This window comes from Dermatophagoides farinae, chromosome 8, assembly GCF_024713945.1.
Source record: "Dermatophagoides farinae isolate YC_2012a chromosome 8, ASM2471394v1, whole genome shotgun sequence".
NCBI lineage: Eukaryota > Metazoa > Arthropoda > Arachnida > Sarcoptiformes > Pyroglyphidae > Dermatophagoides > Dermatophagoides farinae.
Window position 1 is genome coordinate 2,498,098 of NC_134684.1, and position 27,644 is coordinate 2,525,741.

The following is a 27,644-nucleotide window of genomic DNA, read 5'->3' on the forward strand; positions in this document are numbered from 1 at the left end:
GATATATTGAAGCTGAACAAAAAAAATGTGAATGAAAAAAAAACATCATTTCTATAATAATCAATAGATGATTTTTATCAGTGAAAAAAAAATATCAACTAACCAAGAAATCAATCAATCAATCATAATAAATCAATCAAACAAAGATCAGCTCAACGTGTTTGTTGTTTGATTAGATTATAACCAGGACATCAATGAATACACACACACACACACAAACATCAATATATGAATAATAATATGAACACAATTCAATAATTAAATTTGAAAAAAAAGACAGAAAGAGAGCGAGAGGGCTTAAAGATTTTTCATTTCATTTGGGAACAAAAATTCTTGAAATTGAAAATTTTTCAATTTTTTTTTTTAAAGTCTTAGCATAGATTTTTTTTAGAGAAAAAAGGCAACTACTTCATTTTGATTGAATAGTAGGAAAAAAATGATTGGAATTCATTCATTTTTTTTTGTCAATTGTCTTTTCATATTTGCTTTTAGGGCATTTTTTTCTCCTATTTTGCATTGCATTGCATTGCATATGTCATCATCATCATCATCATAATGCCATTAAAATGAATCACTATTGTTGACAAAACAAAACAAAATCTCATATTATTCCCCAACTATTTATTCATTCATTCATTCATTTATAATCAAGTGAATGAAAAGCTTTCTGGGACTTTGGGAATTTATTGTCACATCATAAATATATCACAATCAAAATCATTATTACCATTTGGACCGTTGGCATTTGAATCACATTCATCATCAACAACAACAACAACAATAAAAAAGATTCAATGTTGTACAACATCATCATCATAAGCAATGAACCAAAATAAAGAGAAAATAGAATCGAGAAACAAAAAAAAATCAAACAAGAACCATTGATTGTGGTATGCCATGTATACATACACACTTAAATTGCAAAAAATACAAATTACACATTGACAAACCAAGAATTCATCCAAATGAATAAGTGATAGGCCATTAATGTTGTCGACAATCAAAATGATGATGAAGAATCATCATTTTGAATTGAAAAAAACAATTGCTCGTCGCTAATCTGTCAGGTAACTCTTTTCAGTTATTAGATTCAAAACAAATCAAAATGAAAATAAAAACAAATGATGATGATTTTTGATGATTATTTAATTTGATGATGATTGTTGATGATGGATTTCGATGCTGTTGTTGTTATTGTTTTTAATCAATAATTAAATAGTAATTCAATTCAATTGATGATGATCATTGGTTTACATTGATAAAAAAATTTTTTTGTTTCAGTGTTTCATGTTTATACTATTACTCTAATGATGGAAGGATTTTAACCTTTGATTTCAAATCAAGATCAAATCACATCTAGTCTAGTATGATTAATTCATCAATCGATGATGATGGCAAAGATTCAGATTATCTAATCGTTTCTATTTTTTTTTATATTTCAGTCAAATTTGATTGAATATTGATTCGAAATCGATTTTTATGTTATATAATAATATATTGACAATCCGGTTATGGTTATTAAAATTTGTTTGTTTGTTTGTTTTTCTTTCATTTGTAGATTCTATTTGAATTGCCGTTATTTTGACCAAAACAACAATAACAACAAATAAAAACAACAACAACCGTACGAACAATTTGATTTTAATGGCTTTCAAGATTTTTTTGTTTTGTTTTGTTTTGTTTATAGTTGCCTGCTGTTTGGTGATGATGATGATGATGATGCATACATTTCATTCATCACACATTATTGTTGTCATAGTTTAATTTGTTTCATGTGAGATTAAAAAAAAATAAAAAATAAAAATAAAAAAAAACCTCAATACATTGTTCTTGTGAAATTGAAATCTAATTAAATGATGGTACAAACACACACATACACACACAAAGATGATTATTAACGGATTCAAGTTGAGTGTTTTTTCGCATTTCTCATCGTATAACAACAAATAATGATCTTCATTATATAAAAATAATTACAGTATAATAAGAAAAGAAAAAAAAACACTGCCAACAAAATCAAATAAAATACAAAATTCGATCCATGATCGATTTAATGATGATGAAAAGATTTGACGGGGGGACGAAACAGATCTCAAGAGAAAGTGAATCTTTTTTCAGTTAGTTTATGGATCAAAATGAATTGAACATGATGATTCAAAAACACACCGAAAAAAAATATATATACATCCATTGATGTCTTGTTTGTGCATCCAAATCACAACGATCAAATATAAAAAAAAATATATACATAGACATTCAGTTCAGATCTTAGAAAAGAAAAAAATCTCGATGATCATGATCATGGCGATGATTACGCCTGGCATACTAAAAACAAAACAAAACAAAAAAAATTGTCAAAAAGAAGTAGCATCATCATCAATGACAGCCGTTTGTATATTATCATCCACCATCAACATCATCATAATATAATAATCATATTCATCCTCTCACTCTCATATACCATAAATATTACTCAAAGATTTTAGTTATATATATACATGCATTACTATAGTGGAAAAAAAGGTGATTGAAAACAACAACAACAAAAAAAAAAACAAGATCATTGTTGTTGATGATGATGATGATGATAATGTTGATCATGATCATCGACATTGAACAAATTGAAATAGGCAAACTATGAATGAGGTTTTTTTACTTACAGAATTTCCAAATTTTTTGTTTGTGAAGACAACACATGAGATGTGTAGTAGATGTTTAAAATTGTTTTTTTTTATTCTTGAATCAGAAAAAAAATACAACAAACACACACACACACCTATATTATCATAATAGACACACACACAGGTCAATTGTGAAATTGATCATCATCATCATCGAAATTATTTTCAGTGATGATTAATTCGAATAAATTTTTCTGGTCATATTTATGCATATATACATTGGGTGTGTGTGTGTGTGTGTTTATGTGCCTGTGTAGGTCGTTGATGTTTATGCGTGTTTTTTGTTGTTGTTGTTGATTTCAATCATAATAATATCAAATCACCAACACATCAATCAATCAAAAGATAGCAAAAAAAAACACACACACACACAAACACAAAACACATCGAATTAAGATGCATGTACGTGTGTGTGTGTGTGTTTAGGTGAAACAAAAGAAAAAAAAGGTAAAGATGAGTACAATGCACAAAACAACATAACTAAATGATGAAAATATTAAATAACATATAATATATAAATAATAATCTGAAGAATCGATCGTTTTGGATCATTTGGATCATAGTTGAATTTTATTTTTTCATTTTGATAATAATAACATTGAATTTCAAACATTGATTGCCGTTGATCAATTTTGTTTTTTTGGTTGTGGTTGGTTCATTTGTTGAAAATATATCATATCATATCATTCACATACACACACAAACACAACAAAAAAATTCATCAAATTCATAATCACCATTTTTTCTATTACAAAATAAAATTCAATCAATTAAAATTTCTTTCTTTCTTTTTTTTGAGGTTGATTCGTAGATATTCGGCTCTTTATTATTATTATTATCATCATCATCACCAACCATTCATTATTATTACTGCCACATTCGGATGATAATCATCATCATCATCACAATAACAAACAACATCTTGAGTTTTTTTTTCCTTTACTTTCCTAAAAAAAATATATATTGCGTGTAGTGTATTTCTGTTGGAGTAGCATTTGTGGAAACCAAAAAAAAAAAAAGTTTTTTTTTCTATGATTTTTTTGGATGATCATGAAAGGAAATTTGAACATTCACACTCATTGATTGTGTATTATATTGTTGATGAGAACCAAAATGAAACCCAACAATTTCAATATACAATGAATGGTAGTAGTAGTAGTAGTTGTATTTCTTCTACGTTTCCTTCTCCTTCTTCTTCTTCTTCTTCTAGTTTTTCTTTTTGTTCCTTTCTAATTCTCATTTTATATATATATATCCTCTATTTGTCCATAGGTGTTTCATTCCAAAAACCACTACCACTTTGACGGCATTTTTATGACAAAAAAAAAATACCAATACACGTTTCCAAATTTTAAGGATACAAATACTATTCACTTCTGCTTCTGCTACAATCTGAAGCTGAAGATTTTATTGACCGCTACTACAATTCAAGTATATATATGTGTGTGTGGATACAATCAAAAAGATCCTTTTAGAACCATTTCAGAGCGCCGCCGCTGTCAAATATCAAGTAAATTTATGTGGATACAATATCCTCTTTTCTCTAATGCTGATACTAACCATAAATGGTGACAATAGTAGCAGGCAAAAAAATTATAAGCAGGTGTGCGCTGTATATTATATATTTATGGTCACAATGTATTACACAAGACAATTAAACCGGATCTTAAAGAGATACATAAATGTATACGTTCTATGGTAGTAGCATTGATATTTGTGGTCAAAATTGGACGTAAATTCGTTATGGCCATAACTAGAATGTTTATATGTGATGAATGGATTGAAAAAAAAAGAAAAAAGAATCGCCCATTTTGAATGCGCAAGCGTGTTTTTTTTTTTTTTGAATAAATTCTCAAATAATAATAACATGGAATTTGAAAATTGAATTCAAAATATGTAAAAGTTTTCGACTTAAGCCGATGATGATGATGTGTAAATTGAGAATTTCAAAATCAAGAAGATTTTCAAGTTCGTTTCGCAATACAATGACTACATTGAATGCAAAAGAAAAGTAAAACTTTTGATTGAATTGAGATTCGAATCAAAAAAAACTGGATTCTTTCAAAACATACCACTCAAATTGATTATGATTAGATTTTCTGGTTCTATACTACCCATACTTATATGATGGTGTATTGTGTACTGTACTGTAGCCACAACTATTACAAATTATAAAAAAAAATTGAATGGATGAAGGGGTTTTCTTTTCTTTCTTTTCTTTTTTTTTGCAACGATAATTTTTGATGATTGGTTACAACAAATGATGGTAGTCGTAGTAACCAATCAACAACAACAACAACAACAAAATCATGACAGATCTTTGTTATGGCGTGAAACATACATACACAGCTGCATCAACATCAACAATCATCATCATCATGGCGCCAAGATCATTGGCACAATTTTTTTTATATTTTTATTGTTCTTGGCTTCATTGTGTTTCTATATTGGATTGCCAATGTCGATAACATTTGGTTTAGGTTTTGCAGGTATAATACTACATACATGATACTAGTACCTTTTCATCTTTTAATCCACAAGGAATGAATGAATTTTTTTTTTTTTTTTTTTTGGTTTTAGTTTTTTTGTGGAAATACAAATCATTTTTTTTTTTGGATCACAAAAATCATCAAATATCAATCTATGATTAGCTATGATATAACTACGACGCCATGTTTTGGATGAAATCAAAAAAAAAATAAAAAAAATTCTTTCATTATATATTCGACCGGTTTCTCTTTCGTTCATTCACTACTTTTTGCTTGTTTGTTTGTTTGTTTCTTTACAAACAAACAAATTATAATGAAAATTTGTTTCGTAGATATATAATATGCCCAATGCCAACCACACACAGCTTATATAATCACCAAAAAAAAAAACCAGATTCTGATTTTTTTTTTCTCTTCACTGCCACAATGATTCGGTTACCATGTTTATACAAAACACACACACACACAGACAGAGTGAAACACAATCGCTACAAAGAATATATATATACAACAAATAACCTTTAAGCTTTAACATGGAAAAAAAAATTCTAGTAGGTCAAAAAAAAAACGTATTGTTCACTATAGATCACATCGGATATTGGCTGATTAGAAGAATGAGAGAGAGAGGGAGAGAGAGAGCAATAAACAATAAAAACCAAAACAAAAAAACGAAAATTTAAGGTTATTAACCAGTTGTTATATAAACCTATCAAAAACCAACTAAACAATACACAATATTGGCTCCTGTTACCACGAATTGACATTGTCATCATCATCATCATCATCGAAATATATTGCCCATATGATCAATGATGGATTAATAATTTTTTTTATTTTCTAGAGTGCAATAGAATTCGTCAATGGTTATAACCGTTATCATATACTAAGTCTTTGTTTTCTCTCTATCTATCTCTCTTGAGAGGAAAGAATAATGCAAAAAAAAGCCACTGGTTATTACCGGTTCTTGAATATAAAATATATGAATAGATTCATTCATGAATAAGAATTTGATGAATTCTGGAGAAATTCTTAGCCATGAAAAGCAAAAACAAAAAAAAAAATAATAAATGAATACATGAACGTCATGACAAGTACAGAATAATAATAACAACACAACCAAAAAAAAAAAATAACGAACCGGAATAAACATCGATTTCCGAATTTATATAACCGCTAACAACAAACAAAAAAAAATAAATAAATAAATTGAAAAGAACATTTTGTACGATGATGATGATGATGATTGTTGATGTTTATTTTGTTGCTCATCATTCTTATGAGGTTTATTTTTTATTTTATTTCTTTCTGGTGGCCAAAGCACTTATATAAAAAAAAATGGGCGCAATGTGTGTTTGTGTGTGTGATTATAAAAAAGTATGTGTTGTTGGTAATGATAATGATGATGATGATGATGGAACCCAGTGCGTTCAATAACCGAGCTTCATCGTCATCATCATCTAAAAAACACACATAAGTAAACAGGAGAAAAGTAGGTTCATTAGTTTAGATTTTTTTTCTTTCTCTATCTCTCTATGTTTTTGCTTGATTTCGAAATACCAAAGATTTTTAAATTCATTTTATTTCAATATTGTAGTTTTTTTTCCCGTTATAGACAATGATGATATTTTGGATTCTATTTGTTGTTGTTGTTGTTGTTTTTTTTTTTTTTTTGTTACTGGTGCCACAATAATAGATGTGAAGCAATGTTTTTCAATAGAAATGGATTTCAATTTTTTTTGTTGTTGTTGTTGTTTCTGTTTCAGTCTATCGTACAGAATATTAGGCTGTGATTGTGGAATTTTTCAATTTAATCCGATTTTTTTTTCATTCTTTGTTTTTATTCTTCTCTCAAGGTTTCAATACATTCATTCAAGAATAACTAAAGCCATAGGGGGGCGAGCTAAAGAGATAAAAAAAGTGCACTGATTCCATAGACACACACTAGAATCCAGAATAAAGTAAAATAGAAAAAAAACTGATTAGAAAAAGAAATGAACCAAAGAATTTTTTTTGTTGTTTTTTTTCACTATTATACAATAAGTAGCAACTGTTTCGATGATTTTTAATATGCATATGTTTCTTTTGTCATTTCATGTCTTGATTCGATATAATTTTGTTTACTACACACACACACACACACACACACTCTAACGAACTAACGAATAAAAATGATGACCAAACAACAGGTTCATTATGGTTGATAATAATCCCAAATGAATTGAATGTAATTACTAAATGAAATCCATAGCAACAATGATGACAATTTAAAGAATTTGATGTGAAAACAGAAAAATTTTTTTGTTGTTTTTGTTTGATTGAGTACAACAATCTCATTCAACACTAATTTGATGATTCAATTAATATCTATATCTGATTTATATTGTCCAAAAACAATGTTATATTGTCATCATCGTCATCATCATCCATAAAATTGAATTGAACGAAAGAAAGAAAACAAAAAAAAGAGAACCAAAAAAAAAATCTTTTCCAGTCAAGATACTGCATCGTTGTCGTTGTTGTTATCACTATGGTAGTATTTTATATGTTTGGATATAAAAGTATTTTGTGTGAATGATGGAAAAAAAAGGTAAAAAATAAAATGTAAATCCATAGATATTTTTTTTTTATTATATTTGTTCCAAAATATTGCGTTTTGAACATTCCAAAAATTAAAAAAAAAAATTATGATGTTGTAATCTAGGTCATAGAACCCTTATGATGATGATGATGAAAAAAGGGCGAGGGTTTATAATTTTTTTTTTTTTTTTACTATAGCGCAATTATACTCATCATCATCATCATCATCATAAATATAACAATCAAGATTGAGATAATATCCATGCTAGTGTGTGTGTGTGTGTTTTTTTATTTGGAATCACATGTATCAATAAACGTGTATCACTGATCATTATCAATGATGTTCAATATTGATTGAAAAAGAGAAAAATTTTACGAAAAAACAAAGACAAAACTTGTATAAGAAAATCAACAAAATAATGTTCAAAATGAATTTATCGAAAACCATGATTAATGAGAGAAAAGAGAGATAGTGAGAAAACTGTTAAAATTATTGCTATCACATTTCATCATCATCATCATCATCATCATCATCGAACACAAGTAGAAAATTAATTTTGTACGATCGTAATAAATATATATATGTGGATGGATTGTCTGTGGCAATTTTTCTTCTTTTCTTTTTTTTTTTTTTTTTTTGGTCACCGCCTATTACTGTTTCAAATATTATCGTATATATAAATCGATTTACAGACACACACACACACAGAATGACACACTATGTCATTGTCATTGAAATACATTAACGTTATTTTTATTTTTTTTGTTGTTGTTCTAATATTTCTTCTTGATTCTTGATGATCATCATCACCATCATCATTATCACCATGAATAATTTTCATTTTCAGTTTTGGTTTCGTTGGTTCATGTGGTTGTAATCAAAAATAGAGAGAAAAAAAAATATATCAAATGAAATGAAATGAATGCATCATGACAAAAACAAAACGGATGGAAATATGTGTGCGTGTGTGCGGGGAAGAGAAAAAAAATGGCATGAATATGTCGCGCCAAATAAATATTTTGTGTGTTTATAATGGCATCCCAGCAGCAAGGAAACGCGCCAAATTTTTTTTTTGTTTTGTTTTCATCATAATTCGCAGGCAAACAGGCAGGCAGGCAAGCAACCACATTGAACTGAAAAGGGCATTTTTTTTTGTTTTTGTTTCACTTTTACATCATCATAAATGTGTGTGTTTAGAGAAAAGTGTAATTGATTTTTGCGAAATCGATATTTTTCCGTTTTTATACAAATAAACAATATATATTGATTATGAGATAAAGAGTGTGAGAGAGAAATTATTCTTGACATTTGATCATTATTCTCAATGATGATGATATTCATTCAGAAGAAAAATTTTTTTTTTTTACTTTTTTCCACGAAAAACCGAATATACGAATATTCACAGATCGAATGATGAACAAATTCCCAAACACACACACACACACACACACAAAATACAATTGTATGTCATTGTCATTTATCCGGGTGATATACTGGATGATAGTGTAAACCGAAGAAGATAGGTTACCATGACGAATGAAAAGAATAATATAGCCAAAAAAAAAGATAAAAAAAACTGAACAAACGACATATTCATTGGAAATGATCAAAATCAACACAAAACAAAGCAACAACAACGAAAAAAAACCAACGAACATAACGTAACATAACGTAAAATGAACGCATATGAGAGTTCATTGAATTTTTATTCGACAATCAATTTTTGTTTTTCTTTGTTGTTTTTGTGTTTGTTTTTGTTGTTGTTGTTGTTGCAATCGAAACAAGTCGAGTGTATATAAATATATTGAAAATGAAACAAACCAATTGCCAAGAACATGTGAATATTCTGCACGAAAAAAAACTCACACACATATACAGCGAACATAATGTCTATTTGTATTTGTAGAATAAATTGAATGAATCGAATCATATCATTTCATCAAATCATTTAAATTACATTCGACAGACAAGAATTTCGAAGATTGTTTTTTGTTCTGTCATTCACTCTCTCTCTCTCTTCCACATACGCACACACACACACAGAATGGCAGACCAGAAAAAAAATTTTCACCGGGAATCCAAAAAAAAATAAAAACGAAATGAAATGAAAAATAAAACCCTCTTAACATCAACTTCAAATGACGCGTTTTATGAAAACACTCACTCACTATTTTTTTTTCAATTTATCAAATGTTTACATTTCTCTCTCTCTATCTCGCTTTCCAGTAAACTTTTTGTGAATTGTTTATTATTGTTTTTTTTTCTATTTGATTTGGTTTATATTTCATTGGAAATTTAAAATTTGATTTTTTTTTCTCGTCCACTCTCCATTGTGGTTTTTTTTTGCATCATGTGACATAAAATAGTGGACAACGTTTAGTCTTTTTTTTTCATTTTCATTTCATTTTGCTTGTAATTAGCAATATTTTTCTATTTATCAAATTTTCAGGAAAAAAACAACATATGATAAATGAATAAATGATGATCATACTGAATTACGACCAAAAAAAAAAAGAAAAAAAATTCTGTAAATGACATTTCATTTGGAGAAAAAAAAATTGCTCAACAACATGCCATTATATATGGTGTGGGAGTAACTGATTATTATGAAAAAAAAACTGAAAATTCAATGGCAAAATTTCCACATTTCTTTTCCATTTTTTTTCATACAAATAGAATGACGAAGAAAGAGACAAAAATAAATGATCGGTCGATTTCAATACTATCTACCTACCACCTACCTAACTACCTACCTACCTATCTACCACTGACTAAAACAAAAAATTTTCAAGTGAAAGTTTTATTTTGAGAATCCTATCATCATCATCATCAAGATGATGATGACGATGATGACAAAATTGACAAGATAAACATTTTCATATGCAAAAAATAATTCAATGTTTTCGTTTGATGAAAAAAAAAGTATTCAAAATGTGTACATGTGTCAGATTTTTTGAACAAATATGAAAATAAAAATGATGAGAAAAGAAAATTCATAAAATTGGAAAAAAAGCACGTAATCATTTCACATTCACACACACACACACACACATCACTCACTTGATTGGTTGAATGATCTTTGTGAATGTTGAGAAAAATTTTCTAATCTTGACTATTTTCAATATTATTTTTTTTGCCGGAATCATTTGATGACTCCATCTAATAATTTGGCGACATTTTTTCGACTCACTTTGTGACAAATTATGAAAAATTTTCCATCATTAAAACTGCAAAATGAAATAAATACAGAGTATGAAAATTGTATTCAGATTCATTTAGAATCAGAATTAGATGAAATGAGAGAAAAACAAAAATACTGAACAAGAAATGGCCATTAACAAATAATGAATACTGCCAACTACTGTGATTCAAATGATTTTTAATATTGAATTTCATCGATATAAATGATGTAAAAAAAAACAGTGAAAACAACAACAACAACAACAACAAGAACAATAACAACAACGAGGATGTATCGAATAAATAAATTAATCAATGCCAGAATCTAATACATTTTGTCTACATTACATTAGTATGGTATCCTAAATAAAGAATAAAATATGGGAATCTAATCAAAAAAAAAAAACTTCCCCCGGATATTCTACAATGGCAGTACAGAGAACTTGTTAACAACAACAACAACTTAACATTTATATTCAAGAAAATTTGGTGAATAATTAAGAAGAATAAAAAAAAATATGTCCATCCATCTGTCCACAGCAAGTGGGAAAGAGAAAAAAAACTGTCTATATAATGCATATACATATATTATAAACATTCTTTAAGGTTTTTTTTTGGGTCAGGTTCTTTTCAGATATTCTTTATATCTTTACATTTTGGTAATTCTGATGACGATGATGAAGATTTTGCCGTCATTCATTCATTCATTCATTCGTATTTTATTTCTTGCCATTGGATTCAATTTTCAATGGTCCCTAACTTGCAATTGTATTTGGTAGACATACACATACAAACACAACACACACACACCATGCTGACAAAATTGTGTGTAAAGCAGCAAAACAAAGGAAAAAACATACGAGAAACCAAAAAAAAACAACAACACTGTATGGCACCCAAAGAAATGAAATGAAATGAAAAAAAAATGTGACTGACCTACATACAGTTTTGCTATTGCTGCTGCTGTTGTCGATGATGATGACGGTGCACCACAATATATTTTGGAAGGAATAGTACCAAGAACAAAACAAAAAAAAAACGGGAGTACAATTGTGCCTGTGTGTGTGTGTGTGTGCATGGCATTTTCTATATTTCACAAACCTATTTAAAGTCAAAGTTTTTTTGGATTTCTTGGATGATGACGCCAATCTTAAATACTATAACCAATCTAAATAACCAAACTTAACTAACTAACTAAGTAACCAATAAACAGAAACACACACACACAAACATGTACAAAGAGAAATAAGAATCCAACATTTTTGTTGATGGTGTCCATAGGATCAAATTTTGTTGTTGATGACGATGATGATGATGCTGGAGATGTGCAATCAACCATCATCATCATCATCATCACCATAATAATAATCATAAGAAACATTAGACTTGACCTAAAAAAAAACAACTATTAAACAACAGGAACAACAACAACAAAAAAAACCGAAAGTCAAAACCAAACCAGAAGATTAGCGTATTTTTACCATACAAATGGAAAAAAATAACAGAAAGAAAGTAAGGCATTGAAATATTTTGTGTGTGTGCAAAATGAAAATTGTTGCCGGTTATTTCTTGTGACTAAACCAAATGAAAGCAAAAAAAAAAATGTAACATTTGAACGAATCGGATGATTGGTTATATATTCATGGCTCCACACAATGTGTGTGTGTGTGTCTGTGTAATACGATTCTGCATTGTCAAATCAATTTCAATGTTCATTCATTGTTAAGAATCTTAGTGATTTTTATTTTATTCTTAAAATTTGTGTGTTTATTTTTATAGAGTGGGAATTCTTTTTTTTTGTTTTTTTTAATTTTCAACTTACATTTGTTGTTGTTGATATCGTCGTTGTTGTTGCTCTTGTATTTGATGTTCATCATTGCCGTTGTCAACGTATTCTTGTTCGTGTTGCTGTTGTTGTTGTTGTTGTTGTTGTTGTTGATGCTTGACATTGGCATCAAAATCTTCAAAATTACTATTACAACGACAATGATTATTACTAGGACAATGACAATAGTATTGATGATCTACAATGCTACAACAATGATGATTTTGGTCGATGTTGTCGTTATTGTTATTGTTGTTGTTGTTGTTATTATTATTATTATTATTATTATGTATGACGTTGTTATCGAGATCCTCGAAATTAAAATCACAATCTGTTATAGTAGTAGTAGTAGATGCTGTTGTTATTATTGTTGTGGGTGGTATTAATTTATTATTGGTTACAATTTTCAATGATGTTGATGATACCGGTGATAATGATGTTTTTGTTGTTGTTGTTGTTGTTGTTGCTTTATTCACAGATTGAATATTTGAATTTGAATTATTAACCGCCAATATTTGATGATCACAATTATTAGTTATTTGTTGTTGTTGTTGTTGATGATGATGATGATTTGATGATGCTAAAGCTGTCGTCGTATAATAATGATGATCATCATTGACAATATTATCATTATCATCATTATTATTATTATCTTCACTGTAATCATCAACCTCTTGTTGGAGATCATCAAAAAATTGATCCAATTGATCAAAATCAATCAATTGATGATTGATTGAATTGATATTATTATTAGTATTATTTGTTGTTCCTGTTGTTATCGATGATGATGATGATGATGATGATAATGGTGATGTTGTTGTTGTTGTTGTTGTCAATAATCTTGATGACAAATGATGGCGATGACCAATCGTTCCAATTAATGTACTGGTCACACCGCCTATCTGTTCATCATTTGTAACACCTACGGATAATGTTGAAACAGGAGGCAATAAATTCATTTTTTATTAAAATTTTTCTTTGCAATTTAATAATAATCGAATTAAATCGATAATAATAATAATAATTTGGATATTTTATCCTATTCATTGATAATGATGACATTAATGTTGATGATGATGATGATGATACGATTTCAATTTGAAGATTCATTTAAATTGATGAATGAAAATCGATATACACACACACACACACATAAAACCTATTGAGATGATTGAGATCGAAATTGAAATTTGAAAATAAAAAAGATTAAAATTCCAATGATGATGAGATCACAACAAACAAACAAACAAAACTGAAAAAAAACAACAACAGAAACAATAATAATAATAATAAAACTAAAAAATAGGAAAGATGGTGCAAATGATGTGGTTGATGAAACAATTTTCAAATTGGAACAGAAATTTTTTTTTTCATAAAATTTCAAAAAATCCAAAATCGACAACAAGAATCACTGTGGCAACATTAACCGGATAACTGACAATGATTGACTAAGAATCCAGATGCAATGATATTATTGATGTGGCTGATTTTGTTGAGTCGACAAAATGGATTTGATGCATCGTTTAGCATTGTGTGTGTGTGTGTGCACACATACCATAAACCGATGTTGATGATGATGATGATCAAAACGAATGATGAGAAAGAAGAGAAAAGGAAAAAAAAGGATCTCATTGAAAAATACGATTTCTGGATACAACAACATCAACAAACGACATCAACAACAAACAACAACAACAACCACAATCATATAACTACCACAATATCATCATACAGCAACATTAAAAGAAAAAACCACCACCATTAACACAACGATCACGATGACTACTACTACGGCGTGATCGATGAAGAAAAAGAAAAAAAAAGTAGAGAATGAATGTGAATGAAGTGAATGGAAAAAAAAATTTTTTTTTCTTCTTTTTTTTTCCTTTTTGGCCACCAAATTTTAGAAGAAGATATATCACAGTATAATAATCATTGTCGCCGCCACCACCATCAACAACAACGACATCATCAAGTTGACATTATTGGCCGATACGATGCAATGGAATTATTTTATATCTTTCAAATGGAACCAAAAAAATCACATACGATACAATGAAAACATGAAACAGGCAAAATAGCATCGTTATTCAATAAGATGATGATGATGATGATGACGATGATGACAATATCATTGTTGACGACAAAGAAGACGACGACGACGACGACATACATTCGTTTTGATTGTCATTTTTTTTTTGTTTTGTTTTGTTTTGTATGTGTTTGTGTCTAATTTCTATTCACTTAGTTATTTAGTTTTAGTTATCACTTTGTTCTTAGTTTGTTGTTGTCTTGGTTGTTGTTATTGTTGTTGTTGTTGATGATGATGATGCTGATAAACAACTTGTCGTATTTAAATTCTTGTTGCATTGTTATATAGTGAAGGAGTGAGAGAGAGAAAGAGGGCCAAATATCGGAATTCAATTGTCAAATTGTGTGTGTGTGTGTGTGTGTGAGTGTATCTTGTAACGAATGAATTGCCGGTACAATTGAATCAACACGCACATAAGCACAAAAACGATGACAATGATAACGATGAAAACAATAGAATCGAGGTTTTTCTGCTTCGTTTTTTTTTCTATTATTTTGGCCGTTGTTGTTGTATTTTTTTTTGTTATTTCACACTGAACTTGGAATAGAAGTAGAAGAAAAAAAATCGAATCAACGGAATGGATTTTGTTGTTAAGTTCAATGACAATTCTTTTATTTAGTGAGATGAATTGTGATGATGATGATTTGATGTGATGTGAAATTTGCGTTTTTTTTTCTCTCACTGTTGTTATTATTATTATTATTGTCAATGGTCGTAATTTGTTTTTGTTTTCAAGTGAATGAATGAATGAATGAATGGGAAAAAAATTCAATATAATTCACGATTCTTGAACAAACCAATATTCATTTCTCCACCTACGAGAATGACACGTCAATGACATTTATGTATCTAGAATAAACAAAAAAAAAACAAAACAAAAATTCAATATGAACATTATTATTCTTTTTTCATTTTTTTGTGTAGAATTATAGTGGAAAGAAAAGATAGAATTTTTTGTTTTGGGTTTCTCAAAGTATATTCCAGAAATAGAACCAAACATGAATAAGAATTTTTTTTTGTTTTTTTTTGAATTCCAATTCATTAGTACAAATCAATGAGTTTTGATTATGATTTTTTTTTATTGAAACAAATGAAAAAACGACCACCAAGGCTACCCCAGTTGCCAAGAAGAAAATGATGATGATGATAATGAAAAATCAAACAAAAAAAATGAAACAAAAATAAAGATCGAAATTCTTTCGGAATTCATCATTAACTGTTTTTTGAACTTGATTCTGGCAAAAATTTTTTTTGGCCCATTGTCATTATTGATTTTTTGGCACAATTGTTTGTTTCTAGGTTACTATAAAAACCATCATCATCATCATCATTCTTTGGTTGGCAATCATGTTGAATGTTGTCAATTTTTTTTTGTTTTTGTTTTATTTGAAACTTTCTGATAATAATAATAATAAATGACGATGATGATGATGATGATGGAAAAAAATAGAAGAATTTCATAGAATTTTGCAATAATAATAATCATTGAAAAATTTCATTTTGAAACAAACATTGAAAACAACAACAACAACAACAACAACAACAATGACAACAAAAACAATCCGAAAAGTTTTCCCATTTTCGATCCAAATAAAATGAAATTTGATTGAAGTTCTTGTTTTATTTTTCCATTCAAAAACATTTGAAAAGGGGATGAAATTTTTTTTCTTTCTCTCATCATCATTTCAAATCAACCCAAATGAATGGATGGGATGAGTTTTTTTTTTTGTTTTTTGTTTTGTTTTTCATTCATTTCGCATTGATCAAATTGACCAATTTGATTCCTGAAAAATATTTGTAAGATTAAAACTTTTTATTATTTCAAATGACAAATCTCTTGTTGCTTGATTAGTGACATCAAATTAAAATTTGAATCGTTCAGTTTGAAAAAAACCATGAAAAAGTTAAATCAAAGGGCAACTACTATGCAGATGGACCAGGATGTTTTTTTTCTGACCAATTAGCCAACACATTGTTATTTTTGTCAAAATAAAAAACAAAAATTAATTTTTTCCTGTTGTTTTTTTTTCATTGACAGATGTTATCTGATTAATACAGTGGATACAAACATGGAATGACAGGAGAAAAAAAAACAAAAGATAAGATTCGAAATTTGATAAAAAAAAATTCATATCAAAGATTCCAGATGGCAAATTGAAAGTGATGGATAAAAAAACAAGTAAGAGAAGAAGAAGAAGAAAAAAAATCCTGGTTCCGAGAATAAAATGTGAATGAAATGTAGGATAATATATTATTGCATCATATACATGAAAAACTACTACTTGTTGTATACAAGTGAATTTTGTTTCTTTTTTTTTCCATACAACAATTGTGAATAAAACAAATTCTGATGAAATTATGTATTTTGTTACCAAATCATTCATTGATGATGTTGTTGTTGTTGTTGATGATCATGATGATGATGATGATGTTTAATAATAATTTGTAATGTTTATTTTCAAATTTGAAAATGAATATCATTATTATTATTTTGAAGAATAACAAAAACAAAGTATAGAAAACGCAAACACACACACACACGAATTACCCCGATCAGATCATCATCAAATCATCGACCGAAAGCATCTGTCGATTCGTGCGTTTATATTTATAAGTTGTTTAATGTTTTATGATAATCATTTTTTTTTGTTTTGTTAAACATTGAAATAAAAAGGCTATTGTGCTCATCGATTGGCCAAAAAAAAAAATGATTATGATGATGATGATGATGATGATTATAAGGTTGGCGTGTTTGCTTACCATGCCTATGTGGTGGTATGTTTGTATGTATATATACATATATACAACACAAGAGTGCATCAACATTGAAATCGACATTAAGATTTTTCTGTTTTTCCTTATATAAACAGAATTATATATATAAAATTATTATTATTATTACTACGAAATATGTGTGTGTGTGTCTGTGTGTGTGCGTAAAGGGTAGAGAAAACAAAAAAAAAGTATAAGGTGGATGTTTTTCAAAAATTTGAAATTCATATTCATGTTATATATAGAAAAAAAACTATTTTCATCATGATCAATTATTTTGACCTTTAGCAATTTTTTTTTTCCCATTCATTGGAGATATTCGATCATATTATATCAATTAATGATTGGTTTTTCTGTAAGAATAAAATAGGAAAAAAAATTAACAAATTTTTTTTCGGACATCGTAGGCGTATAAAAAAAGGGGTTTTTTCCTGTAATTTGCAAGGATTATCTGTGAAAAAAAAAATGGAAACTTGATCGCCATTGAATTGAATATATATGAAAAGCCAATAGGTTCCTGTGTGTGTGTGTGTGTGTATGTGTCAGATATTGTCAGTGGCGTGTGGTCAATGTCCAATGAAATAACATTAAGTTCAATTACATTTATCATTTATATATGAACAAAAAAAAAATACACTCGTATATCTGATTATAACATTTGACCAGTAGTATAGTATATTATATAAAAGTATAATTTTGGCCAATTCGTTACATTGCATATATTATAATATATATGTTTGAAAATAAAATCCTCATCAGTAGATAGGGATTGAAACAGATCGAATTTGATGTTTAAGATGATGAAATATACGTATATATATCAAGTTTATTTGTCGCTTAAAGCGAATGTAGAAAACAAAAATCAACAGGGAATGTTTAGTGGAAAAAAAATAAGAACCAAGATTATGAATGAGAGTTGCCTCTCCATCAACAACAACAACAACAAAAACAACAACAGCAACAACAACAACAAGTCCATTTCATCAACCAAGTTCAAATTTGTTATTGAAAAAAAAATTAAAGACAAGTTATTATGCATATGTAATGGCCAAAACATCAATCCATCTATCTAGTTGACTGTAAAAAACGAAAAAAAAGCAGAAATATTTTCATTTCATCTTGGACAATATTTCATTTTGATTCACCTGTTTTTGGTTGAATGATGTGGAATAAAATGATGACCATCATAACCAAAAAAGAAAAAAAACGCTATGTCATCCAAACATGATCAACAACTAGTTATCGTCAGCATCATGGTGAATTGGAAAAAAAAGCTCAACATAATCAGTTTTATAATTTGATTTTTTTTTCGTTCAATCAATTTTTAATTTCAAATGAAAATTTTTTGTCAAACAAACACACATAAACACCTCTGTCAGAAGTGATAATTTAATAAATATGTATGTATGTGTGTGTGTGTGTGTGTGTATGTTCCATGATCGATAAAATAACTGAATGATTCCCATGTTCCATTTTTTTTCTGATTATTAATTAAAAATTTCTTTCCATAAAGACTCATATAACTCTAATCATTGGGATCTTTTTTTCATTTCTTCTTTCATCATTTCGATGATCAAAAAAAAAAATGTTCACAGTTTCTTTTTACTTGAGAGAAAAAAATCTGATTTTGACACTTTTGTTCTGTGACACACAGGTATGCCATACATGATGGAACCATAAGTTGTTGACAAACAATCATCATCATCATCATCATCATCCTGATCATTATCGATCGATCGATCGATCCAAATCAATAATTATCGATTAAATTAGATCATTAGATCATTGTTGAATTGATGAGAAAATAAAACAAAAAAAATGTCAACACTCATGTTATTGTTATGAAATTGAAAAACATTCATGCTGTTTTATTAGCAGAAAAAAAATATGAATATGAAGCTTATTGACCTATTTTTAGCGAGAGAAAGAGAGAGAAAGAATCTAATGATCGACTGTGGAGAAAATATAATGAAATTTCATAATTAGCTTTATTTGCTGTTCGGTTTTTTTTTCTCCCAAACTTCATAATGATTGATTGAATTCTATTTTAAAAAAAAATCATCAGCAAAAAAAACACACAACTGTGAATTGATTGATTTCAGAATCGTTTTTTTTTTGTTCCGTTGTTGAGAAAACACACACAATACAAAAATCAATGTCAAGGAAATGAAAAATTTTTGTTTTCTTTTTCTTGAATTGTATCCAATTGATGTAGTTTTTTTCTTTTGGTTTTGGTTTTGTTTTGATCCATTTTATTCGTAAGGCCCTTGGGCCATGTTGGATTATTTACCACTCAACATCAACTTAATCTCACTGTTGATCATTAGAGTTGAACGTTTTTTTTTTCATTCGTTTATATTTTAATCAACTCCATTCATTGTTGCATTATTGATCAATACACAATGAATTTGATTTTGTCATTTTATCGGTTTTTTTTTTTGGTATTGTTGTTGTTGTTTGAAAAAGACTCACTTTAATTAGGAATTTTGATGAACAAAACAAGAATAATAACGGAATATTGCCAACGATTGTACAATTTTCTCATTATATTTATTTTGTTATTGGTGATATTGTGTGTGTGTGTGTGTGTGTGTGTGAACATTATCGTATGAATCACATTTCATCAAGGCCAATGACGTTTGGACAAAATGTTTGGTTGATGATGATCAAGATGATGGTTTTTTTTTGTTTTGTTTTCATTTCATTTCATTTTCCATTCATTTTAAATACCAATATATTCTATTGCTGATCATCATCATCATCATCATCATGATCATTTATTGTAATAATTATTGTAATCATTATCATTGATGACAATAATAATAATGACGATGATGATGATGATGATAATAATGATAATAAACAAAAAGAAAAATAAAAAGCTCAATTGTCATTATATGATCATCATCATCATCATCAAATTATCCTATTTGATTATCTTATGCTATGAAAAATCATCAGCAACAAGGTGTAACGACCATATTTTTATAACAACACAATAAACAATAAACAGACAAACAAACAGACACACGAAAATAGATGCCGTTCAGTGCTAATACGGTCATAGTTACAAGTGCAAAAAAAAGGCAAAAGAATGAATGAAAATTATCTACACAACAACAACAACAACAGAAAGAGAAAAAAACGGAAATTAAATGAATGAAAAAAAAATCCAATTTAAAAAACTGACATACTGACATTTTCATTCAAGATCAAGGTGGTGGTGGTAGTAGTAGTGAGAGGGCATGATTCATGCATACTAAAAAAAAGGATTAATTTCAACTGAAAAAAAAACGGAAAAGAAACCATAGAAAAGACATCATTGTTGAATGAATAATTTAAACCATAAACCATAATGATGATGATGATAATAATAAGAAGAAAATTGTAGATTTATACAAATTTTCAGATAAAACAAGAAAAACAAGTCATCATCATCATCATAAAAGATACTATTAAATGGAAACATTGAATGAATGAATGAATGAATGGATTTTCCCGTAACAGCGGTTATACGTTAGTTTGTTGTTGTTGTTTAATCTTTTTTTTTCACGTTGAAAACTTTATGATATACGAAAATAATGTGAATCCTGTGCATATATCAATCGATGAGAACGAAAAAATCTGAATGAAAAAACGAACAAGCCTCTTTTTGTGTGTGTGTGTGTGTACACATTTGGGTTAGTATTAGAAATACAAAAATCGAGTGTAAACCAATCGAATAGTAGTATTCTAGACAGAAAATCAAAAATCATACAGACAAAATTCGTTTATTATTATAATATACAAAACATCCTGATTATCATTATTACTCGCTGGTGCCATTATTATTATTATTATTATCATCATCATCATCATGGCAACAAAGAATAAAAGAAAAATTCAAAGTTTAAGTTTTCAAGATCATCATCATCATCATCAGGTGTTTTTCATTTTCTACACTAAACTAAATAATAATTACTATCATTTAAAATGATGAAACAACAACAACAACAACAACAACAACAACAACAACAACAACAACAACAACAACTACAACTACAACAACAACATCAGCGTTGAATAATATACTACTACCTTTTACTACTTTATATTATTCACATTCAAATTAAATGAATGACTGAATGAATGAATGAAAGATTGTATAATTGAATGGAATAAAATGAAATGAAATTGTAATTGTATGCACACTGTACACACTGTACACACACATCACCATCATGATCATGATGATGATAATCACCTGAGAAATAAAAATCGTGATGATCATACACCATTATCGTATGTGGCCAAAATAATAACAACAACATTAACGAAACAAAAAAAAAACAAAAACAAAATAAAATAAAATAAAATAAAAACACATGGCAAACAAATCGGTTCATTTATTCAGAATGGGGAATTTGATTTAGAACTACAAAACAAAACAAAACAAAAAGAAATGGCTACAATTCCTAAAATACCATATCATCATCCATTGAAAATAACGGTCATTGTTGAATCATGTAAAGAAAAACCTGTTGAAGACAGAATTTTTTTCCCTCTTGGATTATTCACATTTTTATTTATTATTATAATTATTATGATGACTAGGTGATGAATTTTTTTTTGTTTTGTTTCTTTTACATTCATTTGGTAATTATTATCATCATATGCTTGGTGACAATTGACAATCATCATGATGACAGTGTTGTTGGTGTGGAATGTGAAATCAAGAAATGCCAAAAAAAAAAAAAATAAAAAAAAAATAAAAAATGAAATTCCTAAACATATATGAGATATATATGGAGATTATCCTTTTTAATCAAATGTGTAGAAAATTTCTTGTGTGGAAATAATGATCGTAACAGGAAATGAAATTATAATGATAACATATGTCTGATTTTTGAGGCCCAACAAAACGATTATCATGATGATGATGATGATGACGATGAGAAAGATGAAAACAAATTTATGATAATTTATATCTGCTATTTTTTTTACCTTACCTTCATAATAATGATAATAATTTAAATAATTAACTTCTTAAATTAGTTTGATATATGAATGAAAAAAATTTCAATAAAAAAAAAGTAACCAAAGAAACAAAAATGACCGCTTTGCTTGACTTGCGTGAATATTTTTTTTTTTTTTTTTGGTTTGGATATTAAAATGATATGGCTATAATTTTTTTTCTGTTTTGATTGGATCCAGCATGGATTAACAGTAATTTTGTTTTTTTGTTGTTTTGGTCTTTTGCGCACCTGTCCAAATGTAACGGAGTATAACGGAATTTGTTTGTTTTTTTTCTGTAAGGAACATAATCTTATCATTTTTCTTTGGTTTTTTTTTCTTTTCTGGTGACAAACAAAATAATAATAATAATAATCTGTCAAATGATATAATGTATGATTGAATTTCTTGTTTTGTTGCACATTTTTTTTTTCATTTATTTAAAATGCACCTATTATCTGATAATCTATGCAAGTATGTTTACTGGAAAATGTTTGCTGAAAACCAGAAACAAAAACACGAATGAATTGCACTGTAATATTACGTAATGGAAACAAATTTTTTGAAACAAAAATTAAGTACCAAGTACCAATTTTTTTTTGGCATTGTCTGTTGTTTTGTTATTAAAACAAAAAAAAATGGATTCTTTGTGCATATATAGCGAATCTAATCAATAACAAAAATTCATTTGAAAATATTACATCGATTATCATTGTTGTTGTTGTTGTTGTTGTTGTTGCCATTATTATATGCTATTAAATAACCATATGACCAAAACCTAGAAAAAAAAGAAAACAATGAACAATAGATAACAGAGACAAAAGAAAAAAAAAGTAGTAGCTACTCGAGCTTGATCGAATAATTTGAAATGATCAGATGAGTATAATATTATCAGCAATGTGGAATGATCACACAATGGACCAAACTAACCAAAAAGAAAAAAAAATCAATCGACCAACCAAAATGGCTAAAATATTTTAGACTAATAATAATCACACATATACTTATGGTTTGTTATGATGATAATACACAAACAAACAACACAGGTTAAATAGTTGATTCAAATTATGTTGTATAATAATAATAATAATAGCCTGTAGTCAGCCACATACACATATAAACAATCGGTTGGTGGCCTTCAGCAAACAAAAAAAAAACGAAGAGAAAAAGAAGAATATAAAAACCGATTTTTGTCCTAACAACAACAACAACAACAGCAAAACGATGCCATTGAATTGATGGTGATTTTTAAGAGGCACCAACCAACCAACCTATCAACCAATGTGAGAATAGAGCGAAACACAGAAAAAAAGGTAAAATAATTCTACATTAGCCATATATAACTATATGGCCAGCGAACCAAACTTTCTTTTCATTTCATATTCAAATACAATAGAAATGAAATGAACAAAAAAAATTGGTGTGAACATGCATACACCACCACCACCACCACCATACGCATCATACATATACAACAACAATACATTCTAAACATCCATAGAATAGGCCAGAAGTAAAATAAGTCTTTGGAGGAAGAAAAAAAAATACCGATGTAAAATGTTCCGATGTGTGTGTGTATGTGTGTGTGTGTGTGTGTGTGTGTGTTGAAACATTTCATCACTAAAAAATTTTCAATTCAATATGTGAATGAAAAACTAGCGATAGTGAATGGACGATTGATATTGTTGCTTACAACACAAGATGAAAGTTTGAATGATTTTAGTATGGAGAACAATGGATTATTATGCGTATTTTGACGTTTGTTTTTGTTCTCTTTTCGTTTTTTTTCTTCAATTTAAATTCAACAAGTCAGCATCATCAGAGTTAAATGAAAAAAACGAGAGAGAGAGAGAGAGAGAGAGAGAGAGAGAGAGAGGGATACATTCACTATGTTCGTGTATTTAAATCTTTCACTACCTGATTTTTTTTTCAATTTCATTTTAGCTGCTGAATATATTCATTAATATTCCTTCGGTTCGTTGATTTGAATTGTCAAAAAAAAAACGAAACAAAAAAAAATAAAATTGAATTGGGAAAACGTCGTTTTGTCATTTCAATAATCGATTTATGAAAAAAAAAATAAATGATGAAAGGATGAATTATGGGAAATGTATCGTCAAACACGCACAGACACACACAATGGACCATTCTGAAAAAAGTGTAATTTACTAATGAATTTGAATTTCTTGGAAAAATTTAAATTTTTTTTTCTTTCTTAAATTCTTCAAATCAAGAAATAGCTAATCATCCATTTTCCATTTCGAATATTTATATATATTACTTGGCCTCAATGTTTTCTTTTTTTTATTATAATATATTTATATGCATCATAATCGTCACCATCATCATCATCATCATCAGTCATTCATTCATGAACACACACACACACACACACACACACACACGGCATCGCCATCATCAAACAATGCATACGGATATGAATTTTTCTTCTTTTTCTTGTTCTTCACTCAATTCTCGATGCAATTTCACATAAATATATGAAAAGAAACATTGGAAGAAAAAAAAATATTCAACAAACAAACAACGAAAGAAAAAAAAAGACATTAACTATTCGCGTATTTGAACATTAGTCACAAATACACACACACAGACACACACAGACAGACACACACATCAATATTATGAATTTAGACTACACAGGTATAGATATACAAAAAAGATTCGTCATCATTATCATCATCATCATCATCGTGTATAATATGAATTGTATGATGGTATGCACAAATGGTGGTTGTATTTTTTTTTATTTTTTATTTTATTTTTCACAGGATAATAACACATACAATTGAAGAAAAGTTTTTCAAATTTAAAATACACACAAAGATATTGTATGGTTGAAATGGAACAAATAGAAAAAGAGAAAAGAAAAAAAAATTTTTAAATGAAAGAATATGTATAAAAGCCATAATTGTGTATTTCTTATGATGATGATGATGATCGTCATCTTTGTCATCATCATCATCATCAGTATCATTATGATCATTTTGAAATAAAATGTCGATTATGGCCGGTCGACAATCTGCTGTCTATTTGTGTGTGTGTGTCGTGTGCCGGATATCAATATATTTTTCCATTGTAACCATAATGATAAATGTAGAAAATAGTCGAAAGACATATTCTAGTTCTCAATTTTTTTTGTTCCCGACAAGAAAAAAAAAGGAAATTAAAAAAAAACACACACACACACACACTTCATCAGAACAGAACTACTAAGATATGATATATTTGTTTGGAACGATGAAAAAAAAAAACACAACACCATCAATGATTGAATCTCAATGAATATGAATGGTATATGTATGTATGAATCGTGATCAAACAATTTATTACTCATATATACAGAAAAAAAACATGATGATGAAAAAATTTTATTATTGCACAAACAAACATAAAAACAAAATAACAAGATAAAGATCAACAAATATGATAAGGTCATTATCATCGTTAATTAAATGTAAATACCCAATCATCATCATCATCATCATCATTAAAAGTTGTAATAATAATGGGAAAAAAACATCAATACACTCAAAAAAAAAACAAAACAGAAATCAATTATCGATTATGATAATTGATGTGATCAAAATCTATCGATAATGGTGGATAAAAAAAAAGAAAAGAAAATGTTGAACCGTTATTCTCAAGTGTTAAATTTACGCACAAACTTACACATACACACACACAATGATAATGAATGGTGAAGAATTTCAAGAATTCAAGATAAAATTTAAAATTCTGTTTAAAAAAACATAGAAATCAATCAAAATGAGATAAAATGAAAAACTCATCTTGTGATTTGTGTAGCTCAAGGCCAATGAATGGAGGTATACACAAAAAAAAATTATGCAGTATGTAACAAGTGATTTTTGTTTCCTTCCACCTCTTTCGACATATCAATAATTCCATGGCCAAAGGAAAAAAAATCTGAATGACTGATACTATTTTTTTTCCACTGTCTAGATTGATCTTAGACACTGGAAAAAAACAGCCCACAAATTGCCAATTAACGAATCAAACACATACACACACAAAAAAAATACATGAAAATAAATGAAAACAAAAAAAAATTGAATTTATAGCTAATAATAATGTGGTTGGACCGAATGAGAAAAAAAAACATTAACAGCAACGAAAAACAGAAACAAAAAATTAAAGGAAACTTGAAAAGTCGATTATAGATTTCGTAGAAATGAATTTCGATTGATTGAAAATACTCGTGAAAAAAACAAAAATTCATTGATGGATTGAATTTTTATTTTTTTTCGTTGTTTCGTTCACTCGATTTTCAATTTGTGCCCCATATATCCAATTCGAATTGACTGAATGACCCGCATTTTTTTTCCGGCTGTCGGTCGGCAATCATCAAAACCAGAAGAAAAAAAAACCATAACCAACGTGTTTAGAATTGAAATTTAATAATAACAAAAAAAAATTCCACGAATTTTCTCGTTTCTGTTATGGGGAAAAAAACCATTGGAATCGTAAAATCCTTTGCTTAATGACATTGAAAATGGGCCTCTTGATTTTTCTGTTTTATTTTCAAAAAAAACTTGAAAGAATGTAGAATTTAGAATGAAAAAAATTGAATAATTTTCTCCGAAATTCAAATTTCCTGTATGCTTGAATATGTGTGTGTGTGTGACTGTGCATAAGTTGAAATGGGAAAAAAAACGATCCAGTTTCATTTTTCAGGTTTAGGCCAACTAAAATCCCTCATTATTCCAATCATAATCATCATCATCATCATCATTCATACATCTATCTTTTATATACAGTAAAGAAACGAGCAAAAAGAAAAAAAATCCTAAAACACGAATTCATAGCCGATAAGTAAGAAAACGATTGAATTGAATTGAATGTGGTTTTTTTTTCTTTCTTCTCTCTCTCTCTCTCTCTCTTCTAATAATCCTTATGGCAGATCTAGGGGTCCATGTTTTACTTTTTAAACATGAATATAAATATATGCCGTTTGTACAGGTAAGCACAAAAATGACAACATATGGCATGTGAATGA

The 27,644-nt window shown here is 28.2% G+C and overlaps 1 protein-coding gene across 7 annotated transcripts in view; it reads right to left on the minus strand.

The window, feature by feature from the left end:
- The window catches only part of LOC124495839 (uncharacterized), a 50,508-nt gene that overhangs the window by 12,395 nt on the left and 10,469 nt on the right, over positions 1 to 27,644 (minus strand). For 2 of the 7 annotated variants that reach the window (XM_075733722.1, XM_075733720.1), the window contains exon 2: positions 12,751 to 15,694. In XM_075733722.1, the coding sequence (XP_075589837.1) occupies positions 12,751 to 13,712 (962 nt within the window). In that variant the 5' untranslated portion in view covers positions 13,713 to 15,694. Of the gene's footprint in view, positions 1 to 1,823; positions 2,285 to 2,660; positions 3,594 to 12,750; positions 16,168 to 27,644 lie in introns of those variants that run through there. The other 5 variants (XM_075733723.1, XM_075733721.1, XM_075733726.1 and 2 more) reach the window with 5 other exon arrangements.